The 21,357-nt window shown below is 39.9% G+C and overlaps 1 protein-coding gene across 1 annotated transcript in view; it reads right to left on the reverse strand.

Moving 5' to 3' along the window:
• Window positions 1-2,839: 2,839 nt before the first annotated feature.
• The window catches only part of ERICH1 (glutamate rich 1), an 86,254-nt gene continuing 67,736 nt past the window's right edge, over window positions 2,840-21,357 (reverse strand). Inside the window, exons 4-6 of the mRNA XM_089528575.1 lie at window positions 11,590-11,958; window positions 10,069-10,263; window positions 2,840-5,052 (exon numbers count right to left, since the gene is read on the reverse strand). Coding sequence (XP_089384701.1) covers window positions 4,946-5,052; window positions 10,069-10,263; window positions 11,590-11,958 — 671 coding nt within the window. The 3' untranslated portion in view covers window positions 2,840-4,945. The remainder of the gene's footprint in view (window positions 5,053-10,068; window positions 10,264-11,589; window positions 11,959-21,357) is intronic.

Genomic DNA, 21,357 nt, shown 5'->3' on the forward strand with positions numbered 1-21,357 from the left:
CAAAATCCATGGATGCTCAAGCCCCATTAAATACAATGGCACAGTAAAATGGTGTCCCTTATATAAGATAGCAAAATCAAGCTTTGCTTTTTGGAAATTGTATTTTTGGGAATATATTCAATCCATGGACGCTCCACTCCATGGATAAAAACTCTGTAAATATGGAGAACCAACTGTATTCCCTCAGCTCCAGTCTTGAGTCTCCATGTACAAATCAAAAGCCATAGTTGGTGTGGAAGTTTTCTCACATGAAAGGAATTTCTCTCTTACTAAACATTGACTGCAAACATTTTATTAGATGCTGTAAAGGACACAAAGAGGACACAGGTACTGTTCTGTGGTTTCATTCTAATTTGTTTTCTTTTTTCATATGCCACCAGTACGAATCCTAAACCTGCAACTGGAAAAACAAGACAGAAAAACGCTTGCTCTAACGTGGGTTTTACTTCATGTGTAGAATTTGTTTTTGAACACGAGTAAGTGCAACTGCAAGTCTGGAGACCAGAGTTGGATCCTCATCTTGTCTATGAAACCCACTGGGTGACCTTGGTTATGTCATATGCTCTCAGCCTCAGGGGAAGGCAATAACAAACCTCCTGTGAACAAACCTTGTTACAAAAACATCATGATAGGTTCGTCTTAGGATCACCATAAATCGAAAATGACTTGAAGGCACACAACAACGAAGTGCAACCATGCTACAAGCCAACATGAGATTTCTGGTGTAACTCAAGGTTAGCCTTCTATGCTGCAAGTGTAGGGTTATGGGGGATTTTGGTAGAGGAATGAAAAAGGCCTCAGGTTCATCTCTAAATATGCAACATCAACAACAGACTATAGCGCAAGGCTGGTGTAAGCTACTCCTTCTCAGCACAACCCACTAACCTGCTACTATTTGACTATTTCATCCTTGCATTTGAGGACACATAATTTCCAGTTTTCTCCAGGGTGCAAGAGAAAATGCGTTTTTCTATGCAGATGTAGCACAGCATTTGCAAATCATAAATGTCTCAGGAAATTATTCACTGCAAAACTACTCATGAGGTTTTGTGCCAAAAAAGAAAAGAAAAGAAAAGTTTCCAGACAGCTATGTGGCCTTTGTGTAAGACTGCTGGTTTTGCAGCAAAATAATTTTTCCGCACACAAAGCTACTTTGATAGCTACATGACTTTAAGGACAAGATAGATGATTTTAACAATCCTCACACATGTGGTTATCTGAAAAAGGGGAGGGGATTCCCCCAAAATGTGTTCTTGTGAAAACAATTATTTTTCTACATACATATATATAAAAAAACAAGATAGTACAAGATTGATATTTTGGGGGAGCAAATAATAGCCACCTTGAAATCTGTCCTGGAAGAAAGGTGTATAGAAAATAAATAACTAAAATGTGAAAACATCACAAAAGTCTTGCCATTGTGTTATTCTTCATGATCAGGTTTCCAGAATGCCACACAACTCATTTTTCAGCCACGAAACAAAAAATGGCAAATATTCTTTCCATCCCTACCTGCAGTAAGGTTCTATTCATCAAGTTTTACAACACAATCTATAACATGAACATAAAAACAACAGAATACATTACAGGGTTGTTGTAAGATACTCTCTTAGACTGCGTCTGCACTGCAGAAATAATCTAGTTTGACACCACCTTAAGTGCCATGGCACAGTACTATGGAATTATGGGAATTGTAATTTTGTTAAACATTCAGACTTTTCTGTCAGAGCGCTCTGGTGCCACAACCAACTAGAATTCCCAGAATTCCATAGCACTGAGCCATGGCAGTTAACATGGTGTCACACTGGATTATTTCTGCAGTGCGGATAGTTTCTCTTTCAAACCAATTCCCAACTTGTAATACTTTAGTATCTTTAGACAACACTAGTGGTTTAATATAAACTATTCAGACACTGATTTTCAGTAATTGTGTGTAACTGTTCCAATTTATAATATGAGGACAATAGCCCTTCTTTTGGAATTCACATTAACAAGGTGTTTTTCCCCCCACATTATAAAAAAAAAAAAACACCCAAAACTCTTCTCATTGCTATTTTTTGTTGGGACATGTATGATACTGGTTATTTATTCTGGCTACTTTAAAACCTTGGATTTCCAGTTATCTCTGTGGAAAACTCTCACTTCCATCCATTGAGACATTTCAAAAGATCTTCAAGTGAACTAGAAAAGAACCATCCAGACGATTCATTGCCTTTCAAAAATCTATGCTGTTCTACTCTTTTTACATCTAGCTGCGCATTCATTGCTGTTCTCTTTTTCCAGTTTCTTTTGGAAGATGAAAAAGGATTGGAGAGAGAGACAGAGGTAACTGCTCACCTTCCAGTCTTATCTTTCACCTTCTCTCTCAACCAGACTTTTGTGTCTGCTTCTCAGCTTTCTGAAGCCAAACTCTTCCTTGACTAGAACCTTCCACTCAACCAATTCTATTCCTTCCTGCTTTTCTTTTCCAGTTCACTCAGTTTGCCATGGTTACTGATCATGCTTACCTTTTGTGCAGCTTTTTGCAGGGAGGGGAGCTGGGAATTGTCCCCTTTAATTTTTCTCCCTGATTTTTGCAATACTTCTCTAAACACAGGAGAGAGCCAGTATGGTGTAGTGGTTTGGACTATGACTCTGGAGGCCAGGGTTTGAATCCCAGGTTGGCCATGTAAACCCACTGGGTGACCCTGGGTGTGTCACACTCACTCAGTCTCAGAGGATGGCAAAGGCAAACCTCTGAAGAAACCTGCCAAGAAACCCCATGACAGGCTTGCCTTAGGATCACCATACTTGAAGACACACAACAATAACAACAATTAAATGCACCCCGCCCCCTCGACCATGGTGTGTGTGTATGTGTGAGACAAAAAATGATGCTACTCTAGTTCCATAAAAGCTGAGTTCCATACTAGTAGGTATGATGAACATATACCATGGCTGCCATTTCTGTGCCTGGATTATCTGAATAATGAAATCAAGTGCAAGGGTTGGATCAGGAAGACGGATCCCCATCAGTGCTTCAGCACTCAGGCAAATGAAGCATCAAAACAAGAACTTCCTACACAGTCCAGTTATTTATATCTTACCAGGGCAGCACCAAGTTCAGCCAGAGAAAAGCAAATTGTGATATGTCAGAAATGTAGAAATTGGTTCTATCAAATATGGTTTGCTGGAGAAATGGGGAGAGAGGCCACTAACTGGACAAAGGGGTGTGTCGACTGGTTGCACACAGCACAGAATGCATCTATCAGTTATGCTCACTGTCAACATCCTGTGTACTTGTATACATACCTGAACCTCTGAAAGATACTTCATGTGTTGGAAAAAGTAGACTGCAGTCCATGAAAGCTCATACAAGCATACCGTATATACTCGACTATAAGCCGACCTCATGTATAATTCAAGAGCAGGTTTGGGGGCAAAATTATGGATTTTGATATGACCCTTGGATTGGTTGAGGGTAAAACTTAGGGACATGCAACAAAGGCTCCAAATGATGAAGCAAAGGAAAACAATGCCAAAGAACCTACAAAATTCTGGCAGGCATAATGGTTTTGGCTCACACTAAAGGATGAATGGAACACAGAGCAGAGAGAGGTCAGTGCTTCCAAGACAGATACCACTCTTGCTTTTTACCAGGGATGGTTCTCTTTTTAATAAGAGTTAAAGTATAATATTTATATTGACCCATGAATAAGTCGACCTAGGTTTTTGGGGTCAATTTTTTGACTAAAATTTCTAGACTTATACATGAGCATATATACAGTAATTCTAAGTCTTGAAGGTGCTATAGGTTTCCTTTTGTATGATCTAAGACAGATTTTACAGGTAAGACCACTTTGGAAATTGGTAGTATGCTGCTGTAGGGCATAGCTAGAATGAGGGCACACTGTTGTGATATAATCACTTCTTCAGTATTTAAAACACATCAGTTTTGTCCCCTACACTGAGCATACTGAAATTCCATGTTAACCAGTAAATACCAAATTCAAATTCGATAGACATGACATACTCTATGCTGACAAAAGTTTGGGGACAATAAAGGGTAGAGGAAACAGGATTTGGGTTGTATGCCTGCAAATGGGACCTCTGGAACCTGATTAATAAACAAATATTGTATCTATTCTACCTTGTTTCCTCTGGGTATTCAATTCAATTTCCTCTTGGACATGCAGCCCCCTACAGCAACCATGTGCAGGAGCTGCTATAGTTCTGTGAGGAAGGAATTTTGGCAGATTCAGACTTTCATGTTAGGGTTAGAAAATGCAAGTCTGCTCTTTAAAAAACAACACAACCCCACATAAAAAAGCCCCAGAGCCATACAATTAATTATTCATGGTACAGAAGTCTTGCATTTAGCTGTTTTCCTAATCTCTATTGATGGTAAGTGCAATTTGGTGAAGACTGCTATGAGAAAAATAATAAATTGGGCATTTAACTAGTGAAATTGTTTCAAATAGTCATAATCTTTATATTATGTAATTCACAGTGAAGGGTAGGCATGTCACTGCACTCAAAAGGAGCAGATCTGCTTAGAGTTCTATACCAAATATGAAAATCTGTCCTACCTACTTTCACTCTTTATTTTATGGAAAAAAAAATATGGATTCTGGCAAAGTATAAACAACAGATCAATTGACAAGTGTAATTTTCACTCAGCTGTAGCTACCAAGTAGATTTAGTAGATATGATGCTTCTCACAAATGATTCCTCCTTACATGAATCCAGATGCAGTAAAGCCAAAAAAAAAAAATGTGCACTGATGGGGTAAACAGATGCTTCTATGGTCCTCTCTCAGCCTAGTATATGTAAAACAAAAGTTCCCAATACAGTCAGTAATAAATAAATAAATCCCAGCAATGCTTGGTGAATTTGCAAATCTGTTTAGTTGCATTGCCATTTCTGAATATTCTTGGATTCAGTTCAGAGTTTTATATATTGAGTTCTAACTCTGTACAGATGGATGCACACATTCTGCTTCCTTCTTGTGCTTTCCAGGAAGGATATCTGTAATCCAGTACAGAAACAGAGAAGAGATTGTTTTGGCATGATCTGCAAAGGAAAAGAGAATTCTTCATGAAACATTAACATGATCGTTTTCAGTAAACACATTCCTTATGATAAAAAGAAAAACAAAACAAAACAAATGATTGTGTTGTGTTTTACTATCTCTCTCCAATTGGCTTTGGAATATGATGTTGAGTTAAACACCTATCCACCGAAGCCAGAGAAAATGGAAAACCTCAAGATTTCTAATCTTTAAACAAATAATTACAGCTATGACATGAACAGCATATAGCAGGAATGACCCAAACTTATATTGTGAAACACAGTCACTTTATATAAAGAAGAAAGGGACATAAGCAACTACAAACAAGAGCCAAGGATTTTAAAAACTGTTGGTGTTTCTATTGTTTTTATTGTATTTTACTATTATAGTATGTATTTGTATATTCAGGTATTTAGAACTATGATTTTAACTAATGTTTTTAGGTAGTTTGCTAACCAGGCTGAATTCTTATGAAGATTGTTGAGATAGAAATGTGAATACTACTACTACTGCTACTGCTGCTGATAATAATAATAATAATAATAATGTTTACTAGTCCTTGTCTAAATTATACTAATATTTTTCTTACTGTCCTTTCAGTATTTTACTTTTCTCCTCATCAGTCCTGAATCTTTTTATCATCTTGCTTTTTAATCTTGTTATCTTGTGCCCCCCCCCCCCCCGCTACCTTTTCCTAGCTTTGATCAGGTACTGATGTCTTTTTTCTTTTATTCTTTTGTTTTGTTTTGCATTGCATTATTAAGTCTCTTAGCTCTCTCATTCCTTCCTTTTCCTTCACTTTCCCTTATATATCTTCCCTTATTTTACACCCTGTTCATTCTAATCTTCTGGTTTTTGCTTGATTCCTCAGCATTTCTTCAACATCTGTCATCTCTTCTGAACTCTCTTTATGTTTGGAAATCTCTGTCTCTTTATATTTGGTTTTCCTGATCCCTTTCTTTTTCTGTTTGTTCTGCAAATACTTGTTAAAGTTATAACTGCAAAACACATTCTTCTGTATTTCCTTTTGTTTTCTTTCATCCTCCACCTTTCTGAACCATTCCTCCTTCCCTTCCTTATCAGCATCTTTTGGAATGTGAGCTTGTGATCAGAGAACAGACTTTTTATTGTAGAGCACCAATTAATTTTAGATACTTTATAAATGAGATAGGATGATGTTGCTGCTACTGCTGATTATGCCCACCATACACAAAAAATTATAAAATGCATGCGGCTCCACATTACACATCCAAGTGCATATAAAAAAAGTCTTATTTCTGGAAATAAGGAGAGAGAAAAACAGCCACAACTTTAAGGGTGTGTTTGTTACGTAAAGGGTTCCTCTTTAAGGGTGTGTTTGTTATGTAAGGTATTTTGTTGCAAATAGTGTTTACAGGGTCTTGCAGACATGGAACATGTTAACCATACAATTCCTTGTGTGAATATTCAGGCATAAGGTGAATTTCCTTCCAGGAACCCATGTATACATCTAAACTTTCTAAAGAAATCTTAAATGTCTTCTTGGTGTATTTGGATGTACTTATCTTGCACATCCAAATCTCCAGTCCACATGACTCAGCTCTCACTCTTATCTATTTTCTGCCAACCACATGGTATTTATTGGATAGATTGCTATGGTCCACAAAAGAGAAAATCTTTCTGTCTCTGCCCACAGTTGGGACAGAGAAGGCTAAGTATCTCACAAAACTACAAATATCAGAATTCCATAGCACTAACCCATGACAATAAAGTGGTGTCAAACTATTGTACATTATTTCTGTAGTGCAGATGCAATCCTACAGGAGAGATACTTTCCAAGTCTTATATTTCAAGATACTAGATCTAGTATTTAACAAAATATATACCAGAGGACCAGTGAGATGTGGTGGTCTGAATCCTGGGCTAGGAATCTGAGAGACCAGTGCTCAAATCCCTATTCAGGCATGGAAACTCAGCGAGTGATTTTGGCCCACTAACACTCTCTCAGCCTTGGAAGAAGGCAAGGGCAAACCCCTCTATGAACAAATCTTGTAAAAAACAAATGAACCAACACACCCTTGTGATATGTTCACCTTAATGGGAAACTAAGTTGGAAATGACTTGAAGCACATGACAGCATGCACCACCCTTCCTCTAAATTGGTATTCCACTATAGCTCCCTCAGTTCCTCAGCTGGTATAGCTGGCTGCACCATTATGGAAGATGAATCCAAAATATCTGGAGAGTAAAATGGTAATGTTAGTCCCTTGACATGAATGTCTAGTCATAACCAACTGTAGGGGGTGGTGCTCATCTCTGTTTCTAAGCTGAAGAGCCAGCATTGTCTAAGGATTGCTCTGGTGGTCATGTGGCCAGCATGACTGCACCGAACACTGTTACCTTTCCATGGAGAAGTGGTACCTATTTATCTACTTGCATTTGCATGCTTTCAAACTGCTAGGTTGGCAGAAGCTGGGACTAGTGATAGGAGCTCACCCCATCATGCAGCACTCGGGCCTCAAACTGCCAACCTTCCGAATTGGCTTCTTAACCACTAAGCCACTGCATCCCTCTGTCTGAGGACTACCAGGCTGAAAAATACTGATACATAATAACAGCCTACTGTCTACCAAATACTATTTATTTTAAATGTTAAGTATTTTTCTACAGTGCACTATATTTTAATCCACCTCCTATTTAATTTCCTTTCCATTAAATACTGTTTGTTGTTTGTTCATTTTTAAAAAATAACTGCAGAGCATATGGGTAATCCAAGATGTGAATGGCGGGTGAACGAGAACTATATAGTCTACTGATCTGCAAAATTCACAAATAAATGGAGGAGGAATTATTAGGAGGTTAGTTCTGCAGATTTTTAAAAAGCCTTTCAGAATACATTTTTAGCTCTTTAGTGGGTGATAATTTCCTAGGCAACAAGAAAGATGGCTATTTATGACTTGATGCTTCCCAACAAGTAAGAAAATGTTATCGAAGACCAGGGCCCCAAAAAGTGAGTTCCAGCCTAGAAAGAGGGACAGCATTTGTAAAACTTCTTGACACAAGGAATACCTTCTCCCCTCCATGTGTGGCTTTGCCACCTTTTCCTTTGCCCAAGACAAAGCCACATGGGAAATTATGTTTTCCAAAGTGGCTTCCCATTCTCTGTTTTCCAGATGTTCTGAAACATGTGAAGTACCTGCCAAGTGGCACTCCTTTGCATTCAACTCATTACCCCCAAGTCCCAGACAGTCTGGTTTTGTTTCATTAGAATACGAATGGAAGCAGTTGTTTGGGGAAAAAATTATACAACAACAAAACCCTTATTGAAAGCAAGGCAAAAATGGTTTCCTCTTTGAAAAAGGGTTATTTATTACATTTTTTTCCTTATGTAAGATTTGACTTGATTCACCTTTTGTATTAATAGCAAGAAGGAAGAGAACACTCCTCCACCCCCAGCAATTTAAGCTCTTTGTACGGACTCAGAATGACAGCTGTGATATTTTCTCTGCTCTTTCCAATTCTGGATGTTCTAGAAAATGGTGTCACTTCAAACCTTAGTCATAGTAAAGAGAACATCAGAAAGCCATTGTGATGTAGTGGTTTGAGTGTTGGACTAGGACTCTGGAGACCAGGGTTTGAACCTAAGCTTGGACAGGGAAACCCACTGAGTGACCTTAGGCAAGTCATACTATCTCAACCAGAGAGGAAGGCAAAAGCGAACCTCCTCCTCCTCTCTCTCTCTGCAGCTGTTCTCTCCTTATTCCAGCAGCAAAGAGAGCCTCACTGTATTCCTGACAACAACATGATGAAACATTCTTGGGATGAGGACTCTGACATGAACAATAAACCATTGCACACACAAAAAGATGACTTCCTTGGCTCTGCTTGGCTATAAGGCCAGTGTTGCTGGGTGGCTGATACCCTTAACCTAGTATCCATTGACCTAAAAAAAATGAGCAGTACTTAGATTTGGGTATGTTTACATCATAATCACTAAATACAGTCCCCTTCCATCCTCCAAATTAATACTAACAAAGGGATTCTTGCAGTGGTGCAAGGGGGATCATGTGACATTGTGCAACATCTTGTGTTGGTGACACAAATCTTGCATGGAAGACTGTGAGCTGCCATTCACAAATGGGTCCTAAACACACTGCAGAAAGAAAGTTTGAGACTGCTTTAACCATTCCCTGGGAATTCTGGGAAGTGTAGTTTTGTGAGACGTTTAGCTTTCTCTGTCAGAGAGCTCTGGTGCCCTAGCACTGAGCCAGGGCCGCTAAAAACAGCCTCAAACTCGATTATTTCTGTAATGTGTTTTGGGTTATGGAAGCCCATATCTGGATTTCCGCTCTCTTTTGTTACATAAAGATCTCGTACAGGAAAAAAAGCTTTTGACTTGTTGATAAAACTGAAGAATCCATTAAAAAAAATTTTGCACATATTGTTGGAATATCCTGCGTGGAAGATATTATTGTTAATAACTTTAAAGCACAGAAGAATTAAGACTTGTATATTTAAGGAATTAATATATAAATGCATTCTATACAAAGAAACAGAAATTTAGGTAATAATTATAAGCAATATTATAAATATAAAGTTATAAATGTTTACTTTATCAAAGAGTAAAGAAAAGCATGGTTATTTGTCTAATAATAGAATTCAATGATTATCACTTGGAATGAGATCAGACAGCTATTTTCCATTAAAAGCAGGAACTGCTAGGAAGGAAGTCAGTATCTGTATCTTTTTGTTTTTTAGTTTTTTGTCTTATAGCTTTTTTGTGAAATTATGTGTTTTTTTTAAGTTTGTGTTTACGACTGTTATGTTGAAATTGTTATGCCTTTCTTGCACATGTAAGAGCCTCTGCTCAAGGCAGGGCACCTCTGGATCAATCCCCCTATATATGTATTTACAGAAATATTGAATATGGAAAAAAATCCATGAAGAATAGATTTGCCATTTTCTGCATAGGAAAAGAAAATCTGCATCCTAGCCCATAGGACAAACATTAATAGCACAACTGGGTGCCCAGAACATACCAGGAGGCATCGCTGACTGCGTGCGGAACTCTTCCACAGTACTTTTTAGTCTCTCAGCATCCCGCAGAAGTACAAGGGCTTTCATCTGATGCAAAAGGGCAACATCTGACAAAGACATACTGCGCGATTCGAGACTGTGTAAGATCTCATGAATGTTTTGTGAACTCACAGCTGACTCAGCACATTTTGATTGCTCTAAGGAAAGAAAAACAAGGACGTTTGTTTAGAAAAGTGTATTACCCTCTCTTTTCAACATCACTTTTCTGTTTTGAAATCTAAATAAAAAACACAAGCCCATGTAAACCTGAGAGGCACTGATGTCCGGTTAGAACATGTATTATAGTCCAACAGCATGTTAAGGTCTCTGCTTTGCTCATTTATGAATTAAGGGCTAGTTTTCACCTTCACAAAACATAACTTTATTATTCATCTCTTGATGAATGGAAGTCAAATGTGTAAAACAGCTCATTTTAATGAAGCCTTCCAGATGTTGTTGGGCTGCAACTCCCATCAACCTTAGTCAGCATAGCCAATGTTGAAGGATACTCACAGCTGCAGTCCAGTAATATTTGGAAGACCAGAGTTGCCTACTTCTGATTCAAATAGGCTATAGAGTGGTATGTTGATATAGAAGTTGTCTTATTATTAAAATGTGGTGTCTCATTCACACATATCAACTTTTCACTTGGTTCAGTATAAGTGATAAACATATATAACCAGCCCAAAGGAGCTGTATAATTGTGCCAATAAGAACAAATAAGACTGCAAGATACAGATTAGGAGATCTGTATTAAGTACAACCAGTTCCAAACCTGCAAATACATTAATATTTCATCTGATAGTTGTGGCCAATGAATTACATTACCATTTGGATGCATGTTTTTATTTTAATAAAAGAAGGATTTTTCCAGACCACATCTGAGGACAAATCCAAACAAGTTTTGTGTGGTTGTCACTTACAATTGAAAAAAAAAAGTGGACGTTGTTCCATCTGTAAAGTTGTTAGTGTGCAAACAAAACACAATGGAGATTTGGAGATAGGGAACTGTGGCACTGCAGCTACCAAAGATAATGTCTTGGTGTGCCATAGCAAAATATTTCCAGGTCTTCATTGTGAGGTATTTCACACTAAGAATTTTCCTTATGGAACAAACTCCATAGATTTTGAATTCCAAGTGATAACCACATGAACATTAAAGCAATTCTATCTACTGTAATTGCTATTTGCTTCACTGCCAACTGAAGTACCACAGAGACCATTTCCCATTTCCTATCACAAGAACCTTATTACCAATGAACAACTGGGCAGCACTTTTGGCTCTTGGGTGCTGGAGCTTATATATGCTTATTCTTGTTTTGTCAAACTGAGACCATGAGAGAGAGAGAGAGAGAGAGAGAGAGAGAGAGAGAGAGAGAGAGAGAGAGAGAGATTTCTTTTGCATTTTACAGAGGAAAAATAAGCAATACTTAATTCTCCTATTTCAAGTTACAAATGAAATGGAGGAAGAGGGATGTACCTACTGTCAGAGAAATAGATTTCTTGTGTTGCTTGCAAAAAATCCAGAAGGTTATCAACATTTTTATCTGCATCTTCAAAGTCTGTTCCTTCTTCCATCTCCGGCTTGTACATGAAATCTATACTGGCTGGCTTTGTTAACAAGCCAGCTGCTCTCATCTTTTCTTTCTGCCGCTTCTTTTTCATTTTCCTCTTTTTGTTTCTACTTAGGTTAGGGCCTTCTGCGTGCTGCAGCTGTAACTTATCTTCAATCAGATTTTCAGGCTTTCCACAATCTGCCAAGCCTCCATGTAAGTTATCAGGATTTTGCAAAACATTCTTCCGTTTCCTTCTTCGAATACGTTTCCTCTGGGGCTGACCTTCACAACTCCCCTCTGTAGGTTTAAAAGAAGCACATTGGGATTGTAAATAAAATGAGATGTAAGAAGTAATTGTGAATGGGAGACAGCACAGTTGACTATCACTCTAGAGACCAGGGTTTGAATCCCTGCTGGGCCATGGAAGCCCACTGGGTGTCCTTGGGCAGGTCACAGTCTCTCAGCCTCAGAAGAAGGCAAAGGCAAACTCCCTCTGAACAAATCTTGCCAAGAAAATCCTGTGATAGATTCACCTTAGGGATGCCATAAGTCAGAAATGACTTGAAGGCACACAACAACAAAGACAGGAATGGCCCCCTTTCTTCCAGAACTGGGGTGTTTAGGTACAATGGCATGGAATGTTTGGATGGTTATAAAGGTTATTATTATTCAGTCAGCACAACCAGTGTACAGAGCAACAGGAACAAAAGGAACAGAAATGTAGATCTCCAATACAAGCAGCTATTGGTCTATGCACTGGCTTCAGGCAGGATCTGCCTTCTGATGGCAGAACAGGTCACTGGAAGGTGCGTCTGGCCAATTTCCAGGGATCCTTCCTGATGGCATAATCCACTGACAGGCCAAATTTCAAATCATTCAGTATACTCTTACACTTTTGTGTAGCATTTTAACAGGACAGGAGATAATGCTGTGCAGAGGGGGGGGGGGGGAATGAGGACTCTAGTTAAACAGATCTGGATTCATTCCTAATTATGTTTTGATAATAGGGAAGCACAAAATAAAAAAGGGAGGAAGGAATGCAGGGGGAACAAGAAGTATAAACAAGTGCCAGTTCATACACTTTGCATTTGGCTCAGCTGGAGATAAGGGCTAAATGGTAAGGCTGTAGGCTTTGCAGAAAATAATAAGGATTTGAAGAGAGAAAGGTGGCCTCCTGGAGTACTGTCAATGCCATGTACCTTCATCTGAACACACCACTAAGGGGAGATTATATTTTGCGTGCAAGAAATCCCTGGCATATCTAGTGTAAAAGGATAAATGAACAAGTGGCATGAATGGCCTCTGCCTAAAGCAATGTCAGTCAGAGGAGATAGTACTGGGCTTGAGGAACCAAAGGGCCAAACAAGAGAGAGATTACGTTCCTCCATCCCAGCTATTTTGAGGACTTATGCTGCACGTTCTTCTGACATAGTAGAAATGGAGTCTCAGTGTCATACATGGGATCTGACTCATGGGGCAGAGCTAACACTACAAGGCAAAGGCAGGGGGTCCTACAGTTTGCCTCATCTGGCAAATGCAAATCACAAGAGAAAGTGCTCGCTTCCTCTTGAGTAAGAGGCGGTGCCTTCTCCCACCTATTCTAAATACAATTATTCCCATGGCAGAAATTGGTCATGCTGGGAAAATACAACCAAACAAAAAAATTAAGATGGAGGGAGGGGTAATGTATGACCATACCTGCTGCTTGTGGAATGGGTTTGCAGTGGCAAACAACAATATGATTGTGCATAAGAAAAAGGCCAGTAAGCCAAAAGAAAGGGTGAATCTCCTCTCCATGCTGCTAAACATTCACAATTCTAAGCAGAAAAGGATATGAAACAGCACTGCAATGCTTATGGTGCTGAACAATGCTAAAATATAGTTTAGCTTCAGTTAGTCAGTTTCTTCACTACACATCCCATTACAGTGTTAGGTTTTGGTTTTGAATGCAAAGAGCTTACAGGCAAACATCCAACTTGCCCAAATGTCTAAAAAAAGCTCGGTCTGTATGAATTGTTCCTTGTGCTTTTACTTTATTTTATATGTTGTGAATTTTATTTTGCTGGGTCCCTGGATTGTAATAAAGAATTGTTGTGGTTGTATCTTGCCCAGGATCATGCTTCCCACAGCCAGGAGACTGAAAAAGTTACTTTGCTGGATGACGCCTCCAAGAATCCCATAGACAACATGGCCCCACGAACTGTGGGAATTACAGTTCCACAAAAGGTCTACCCATGGGAACCAACACTCACAAGGCCCATAAACAGGGCCTGAAGGCACTATCCATCCTCACCAGCCAGTGTTCAGTGGCTCACCACCTCTATTACCAGAGAAAAATCCACAAATCCACTGTGACTAATACTCACTGACAGACCTCAAATGGGATAGAGATCCACAAGAATGGGAACCTTATTTGCATTCTGATTGGAGTCAGCCACACATTTAGGTTCTTATCGTTCCAGCAGCAGCAGTGAAATTATTTGCCTAATTGTCCACTAAGATCTGAAAACACAGACCAACTCTGAGTCAACTTTCAGTCCCTTTCGCTCAGAACCAAGCTTTGCTCCCCCACCCTGAACTCTGCAGGAATCCTTGGCCCTGTGCTATGCCACATCAGAGAGCGTGTCTGACTATCAAAGCCAGAGAACTTCTGACAGAGTCCATGCTAACACATTAATGCTGAGATATATGCCTCAAATGATTTCCTATCTTAACTAATAGGCATTTTTTCCTGGCTGAACTAAATACCACTTCTCATAAATTTCAAAGACTCCTGGACACTTCTGTTATTTCACCCTTTCATTTCATACACCAAAGCAACATATATCCCACATCTACAAGGATGTTTTAAACATTTACAACGCAAGTGTGGAGACCTGCAAAGTGCAGCTCTCTGCAGTAAACACAATCTCCCCATGAATACTGACAGGAATTCTAAGTGGTCATGCAGTTCAAATATAGAGCATCTCCATGGAAGATGGCAGCACACCAGAAACAGATGTAGCTTTGGTGCATTATTAAGGACCCTGCATTTTCAGCTTTCAGTGGTGGAGCACAATCCATCTCCTTCCAAAGAAGGAGACTGGCAGAAGGCTCAACTGCTCCGTTCTTATATGTTTTAGCTGGCTGTTAATTCTAACACATGAGGTCTGCATGCACTTCCTGTGCTTTGAGGCCTTGATATACACAGAGAGTATGTACAGAGTATAACCTATAATGTATAAGATATAACGTGTAAGATATAATGCAGGAAGCTATGTGTATTACAAAATTTGTGTGTGTGTGTGTGTTTCTGGGAATGCTAGAGACAGGCTAATGTTGGGGAGAATGCCTACTGAAATGTGAACAAAGAAATTAGAATGTCTGCATTTCTATCAACACCAAGATATGAGCAGATGTGACCACTAATAACCCTTGTAGGTAGGGTTGCCATAATTCTGGACCTCCAAACTGGGACAAATGTAGGACAAAAGTAGGACAAAATTTTCAAATGTAGGACACACTTTTTTAAAATGGAGGACACGCAAAAAATTGATGATTTTTTAAAAAATGTTAATATAAATGCATGTTTCTTAGGCATGATCAAACTGGAGGACATTTTGGCATTGTTCCTAGACAGATGGCAGAAATGTACTTCCCTTTCTGGCTAACCTCCCCCCCCACATTCCAAACAGCATATTTGGGCATTGAAGAGGAGGAAGAGTGGAAAAGGTAGAGGAGGAGGAAGAGGAGAAGAAAGAAGGGGAGGAAGAGGAGGAGGAGAAGAAGAGATGGAGAAGAGGAGGAGGAGAAAGAAGATGAAGAAGAGGAGGAAAAGGAGGAAGAAGGAAGAGGAAGAAGGGGAGGAAGAAGGGGAGGAAGAGGAGGAGGAGAAGAAGAGGAGGAGGAAGAAGATGAGGAAGAGGAGGAAAAGGAGGAAGAAGGAAGAGGAAGAAGGGGAGGAAGAAAGGAGGAGGAGAAGAAGAGATGGAGAAGAAGAAGAGGAGAAGGAAGATGAAGAAGAGGAGGAAAGGGAGGAAGAAGGAAGAGGAAGAAGGGGAGGAAGAGGAGGAGGAGAAGAAGAGATGGAGAAGAAGAGGAGGAGAAGGAAGATGAAGAAGAGGAGGAAAGGGAGGAAGAAGGAAGAGGAAGAAGGGGAGGAAGAGGAGGAGGAGGAGGAGAGGAGGAAGAAGAAGAGGAGGAAAAAGATGAAGAAGAAGGGGAGGAAGAGGAGGAGAAAGAAGAAGAAGAGGAGGAGGAAGAAGGGGAGGAAGAAAAGGAGGCAGAAGAAGAGGAGGAGGAGAAAGAGGAAAGGCTCTTTCCCCTGCCTGGCTGCCTCCGTCGCCAACGGAGGAAGCCAGGCAAGGGAATGGGGCCTCGCTGAAGCCAAGCCCCAAACCCCTGCCTGGCTGCCTCCGTCGCCGTTTTGCCCCCACCCCCGGGATTTCCCCCCCCCCCCCAGAGACGGAGGCAGCCAGGCAGAGGTTTGGGGCTTGGCTTCAGCCATCCTCCAAGCCCCAGCCAAGCCTGGAGGACTCCGCGATCGCGGAGGAGCCCCCAGGGCATGGCTAGGGCTTGGAAGACAGCCGTCCTCCAAGCCCCAGCCAAGCCTGCAGGACTCGCTGGGGGGGGGGGTCCCGGGGGCGGGGCCAAACCGGGGCGGGACCGTGCGGACCCGCCCCAAATCGGGGAAGTCCCGCCCCCAGGCGGGATATGGGAACCCTACTTGTAGGGGACACAATAGCTGATGTAATCTGATGGAAGGCAGCCAATAACCAAGATCGAGCTCTATACAGGTTATTTATATTATATCAGAAAAGATTAGAGTGACATCATGTTTAAGATCTTTGTTTTCATTGGATAAGATAAATGAGGCACTATCAAGGCCTTTATTTTGATAGGCCAGCTGATAGATGGAGAGAGGGAGGGAGAATTAAAGAAGCCCAGAAGAGGCCAAAATCAGACCACTTTGCCAGTCTCCATCATATGAAGAGAAGACAGTAATACTGCTTTCAAGTTGACAAATGCTGTTCCTGATTACTGATAAACTGCCCAGACATGCTGATGCTGGTTAAGAGCCAATTAAACTATGTTAGATGTAAAGATGTTTATAGCTATGTAACGGAGGTTTATAGATGTAACAATGCTCAGGGTTATTAACCCCTGATGTGTAATGCCTCAACAGCTGAGACTGTATTTATTGATGGATAGATGGTTAAGGATATGATACAAGTGACAGAATTCTATATCATTATGAAATGCCCTCATAATGCCTTAGGGCACAATGGAAAGTATGAAAGAACTCAATGATGTTTTAAGATGTTTGTTATCATATATGATATGTTATGCAAGGCAAGAAAAATACCCAGACATTGACATGACTGTCTATAATAAATAGCCTAAAAGATTACCAAAAGGATTACTAATTTCCCATATAGATATCCTGATATTCCAGTACTTAAGAATGCTTAAGTGAAGTGTTAATTGTCCTTTCTGGTTTTCACCACCAGCACAAGCTGGACTCCTAGGTAGCCAGCAGGTGGTGATATGAGCCAAGACAGAATAGCTGGTAAAGAAGATTTTCATACCTGGCATAAACATGGCTCAAATGTCTCTGAAATGTCCTGAAAATGTGGCGGAAGCGCACATGTGTGAACGCCAGGTGCACTTCCTTAATCATCATGGAAATGTGGCTCCCTCTAGCGTCCCTGAATCATTGCAAGGAGTGCGGATTTCCTATGAACACAAACTTTGCATTCATAGAAAATTTGGTCCCCAGGAACGATTCAGGGATGCTAAGGAGGGAATGATGATTGAATGACGATGGAGGAAGCGCACCTGACATTTAGACATGCATGCTCCTGCCACCTTTTCAGGACATTTCAGCGACGTTTGAGCCACGTTTATGTCAGGTATGAAAATCTTCAAACAGTATGGTCCCTCAGTCTGAAGAGACAGGGGTAGGGAACCATGCCTGTTTCAAGAGTCATCGCCTTGTGCAAATATGTGGTACAGAAGGATGCAAGGACAGATATACAGAATAGTGTGTACATATTGCAAACAGTGTGTTTGACCAGTCAGGCAGGAGAAGGAAGGAGATGATGGTGATTTGAATAGTCCATCTTTTCATGCATGAAAAGTGGCTTGCAATCTAAAGTACATACAGAGAAACAAATGCAACACTTGGGGTGGGTGGGAATGGAGGTATGATTCCTTCATGTTTCAGAATATATAAATATATAAAATTTTAGGGAGGGACCAAGAAAGACAAGAGAATGGGACAGCTATGGGGATGAGGGAGCAACCATGCTAGAAGGGAGCAGAAGGGAAGAAAAGTTGGGTGGAGAGTCACTGAAAGAGGGAGGCAAGAGAGAAATAAATAAATAAATAAATAAATAAATAAATAAAGAGACAGTGGCTGGACAGGTGGATGGCAAAGTATTTGAAATGGGTGTTTAGAGGTTGACTAGAAGCCATACAAGATCTTTGGGGTCACCTTACAGTTGCTACTAGATTCCCACCTATAGAGGCACTGCTTTTCCTGGGATATTGATGATCCAATGTTTGTTAAAATGCATGTATTCTGGGAACTAAAGTCCAAAAGGTGTGTGTGGGGGGGTACTCTGAAAAAGGGGCCCAGTGACCAACCATGCCATCTTGTGATCCTGGGGAGATGAAAGAAACAATATATGATGCCATTCCCATGCTCATCTGAGCTTCACAAATGATGATGTGACAGAGCCTTGATTATCTGGTAAAGCCAATGAGTATCCTAAGGCTGCTCAAGCAACCTGCTGAGACAACACTGATAGAATAATGCATGGCAGTCTGTTTTATTGCTTCTAAAATGCTTTATTTTCACAGCTTGGCCTTTGGCATCCAATATTTGTCTGGCATCTTCCTTGTAAATTCATTTTTAGTCCTTATAAAAATAAATATGCCCTGAGGATGAGGACTGGGATTTCATTTTTGCTTGTTCTCCTTCCTTGAACAGTGTTATCTCAAAAACACTCCTCTTTTAATACCAGCATCAGACCTTCAGTTCTTCTTCAGCTGACAGATGAGTGACTCACTGCGGAACAGTTGTGATACTTTCTATGAAGGAGGCGGAGGAATAAAAATACATTTGCAATTCAACATTGCAGCATGGCAAAGACCAAAATAATTTGCTGTATGTACCTACAATTCAAAAGCCTCTCTCATGTGTGACATTTGAAATAACCATATTTCAGGAGGATACAGGCAGATGGGAGGAAGAACAAATGCCTGTAATGTATCAGTACTGTAAAAAGGGATGGGGAGTTTTTTTTTAAATCTACTGAAAAGTAGCTGGGCCAAAATGGCATTGATGTTGTGAAACCATTATTCTGGCTAAGATCTGTTAGAAATGATTATATTTTTATTGCCTGTGTAAGGAGAAAATGCTAATTTATGGTTGCACACCATGTGGTTTAAGCAATTTTCTGCACATTGTTGCAGATGACGGTTTGGGCACTCACATTTAAACAAAAAGGGGAGGATATTATAAGAATCTAAACAGAGGTGTTCATAAAATCAGGGATGACATTTCAGATTTCTGATGAATTGCTAAAGGTCAGCAGGGCACATCACAGCCTTCCTTTCCACTCCAAAGATTGGCTTTAATAGAAGTAGAGAAGGGGGGGGGGGGGGGGGAAGCAATGCGGAAAGAAGTCCAGCTCCTTTGCTGTTGAGGAAGGGATAGAAACTACAAGTCCAATTGACCCCAGCAGGAAAATAATGCCTCGCAGACATTCCCACTAGGGAAACAATATTCTGTCACACTGATCTTGAAAAACAGATTAGGCACTTTCAAAGTAATCCAAGGGATGCTCATGTGTCCCTAGAGAAAACTGACACATCTCTGTATTGTTCACCACATTGTGACTGTTAACCTATGCAAGGATTTAAAGAAGCCTCCACCTGGGCAGGTATGTCTTCAGATACAAGCAAATTTTAAGGATGTGTGACACCTAGAACATGTGGGTGTGTCAATACAGTGGCTACATCTGTACAATATCTGGGCACTCCTCCCACTGTAAGATCATGTACAGTGAGCCCTTTATATCTACTGGGGTTTGGTTCCAGGATCCCCCATGGATACCAGAATTCATGTATGCTGGAGTCCCATTAAATACAAAGGCATAGTAAAAGGGTGCCCCTTAGATATAATGGCAAACTCAATGTCTTTGGAATGCATGTATTGTTAAAATATTTTCAAGCTGTGGATGCCAAAAGGTTTTGTGTCATTTCCAAACATGGGGTTATAGTCAATTGTGTGTTCTCAAGTGACAATTCATAAGAGAACACCAAACTCCAGTATAAAAGTGGCTTATGATCCTGGCTTGTTTGGGTGCTCTTAACCATAATCTCAGTTTCAGAGATAAAGTGAAGCTCTCTCCTACTTCATCTGTTTACAAACTTTTGTGTATGGACATCTAAAATAGGGTAGAATGGACTTGTGTCAGCATACTGCTCATTCATATTGTGTTTATTTCTCGCTTAATCTGCAATTCCTGATTAAAGAGACATGTACATGAATCTCTGATAGGGCATTGGGGAGATATTGAGCTGAACATCAAGGAACAATGAAAGTTACTTTATAGCCTTAAGCCAATCATTATTTTGCATATTTACCTACCTCACTCATTTGCTAATAAAACAGGAAAACCTTTCCCTGCCTTGCCCAATAAATGCTACTGTGGACAAAAGGATGGCATATTATAAACATGATCATTCCCAAAGAGAGATAACTATATACTTGCACATGTCATACTTGCACATGTCATAGTATTCATTGTGAGTAAAAGTGATGGCTGAGGAAATGCACAGCTGTGAAAGTTTCTCTCTTTATTTGGACCATGGTATCAAAAATCCAAATAAATAACATTTCCAAGCTCCATGAGGCATACCCTGTATGAGAGGTGGCGTAGCAGAGGTGGATTAAAATAAACTTGTCTGATAAATTACTGCCACTGCTGTTGTTTTTCCTTTTTTTTTTCTTTAGAAGGTACGTTCAAAATTGCCGTAAGAATATTTAATGCAGGACATTTTGAGTTTTGCAGTTCAGCACCTGCAGGAACTAATTGCTACTAAAGGGACTTTGGGGTTAATAAGATTAGTTTTTACCTTGAAATTCAAAAGTGGCAGCTGCTTTTATTGCAGCAATTTATATTCATAAGCTGAAGATGATTTTTTTAGTACTTAAAACTACATAACAAGATTCTATTTATTTAACTGGCTAAAACATTTCTAGCTTTTTCACTTTCAGATTTACATTTCAAAATGTTTATTTTACAAAACTTCCCCTCTCTTCATCTGGAATATTTAAAGATACTTTTTCTGCTGTAAACACATACGAAATATCCATAGACAAAACCAAAAAAATAACAACAATGTTTAAACAATGAAGCTGCATTCAAAAGTTAAAAGTTTTAGTGGATATATATTTTATCAAACCAAAATACAGATGAAAGGGATCTTGAGTATTACAGATCTTGGTAAGGGATTTGTGAGAGGGGGAAAAACCCCTCCTTATTAAAGTTGCTCAGTGGCTCTGACAGAGCATGTGCATATGGGGTCATATCTTCAGTGTAGTGCTGGCCCAAGACCTATTTAAAATCATTTGTTATTGTTGTGTGCCTCCAGGGTGTTTCCAATTTATGGTGACTCAAGGTGAACCTATCGCAGGGATTTCTT

This window comes from Sceloporus occidentalis, unplaced genomic scaffold (assembly GCF_023333645.1).
Source record: "Sceloporus occidentalis isolate IW3139 unplaced genomic scaffold, rSceOcc1.0.p SCAF_6, whole genome shotgun sequence".
NCBI classification, from domain to species: Eukaryota; Metazoa; Chordata; class Lepidosauria; order Squamata; family Phrynosomatidae; genus Sceloporus; species Sceloporus occidentalis.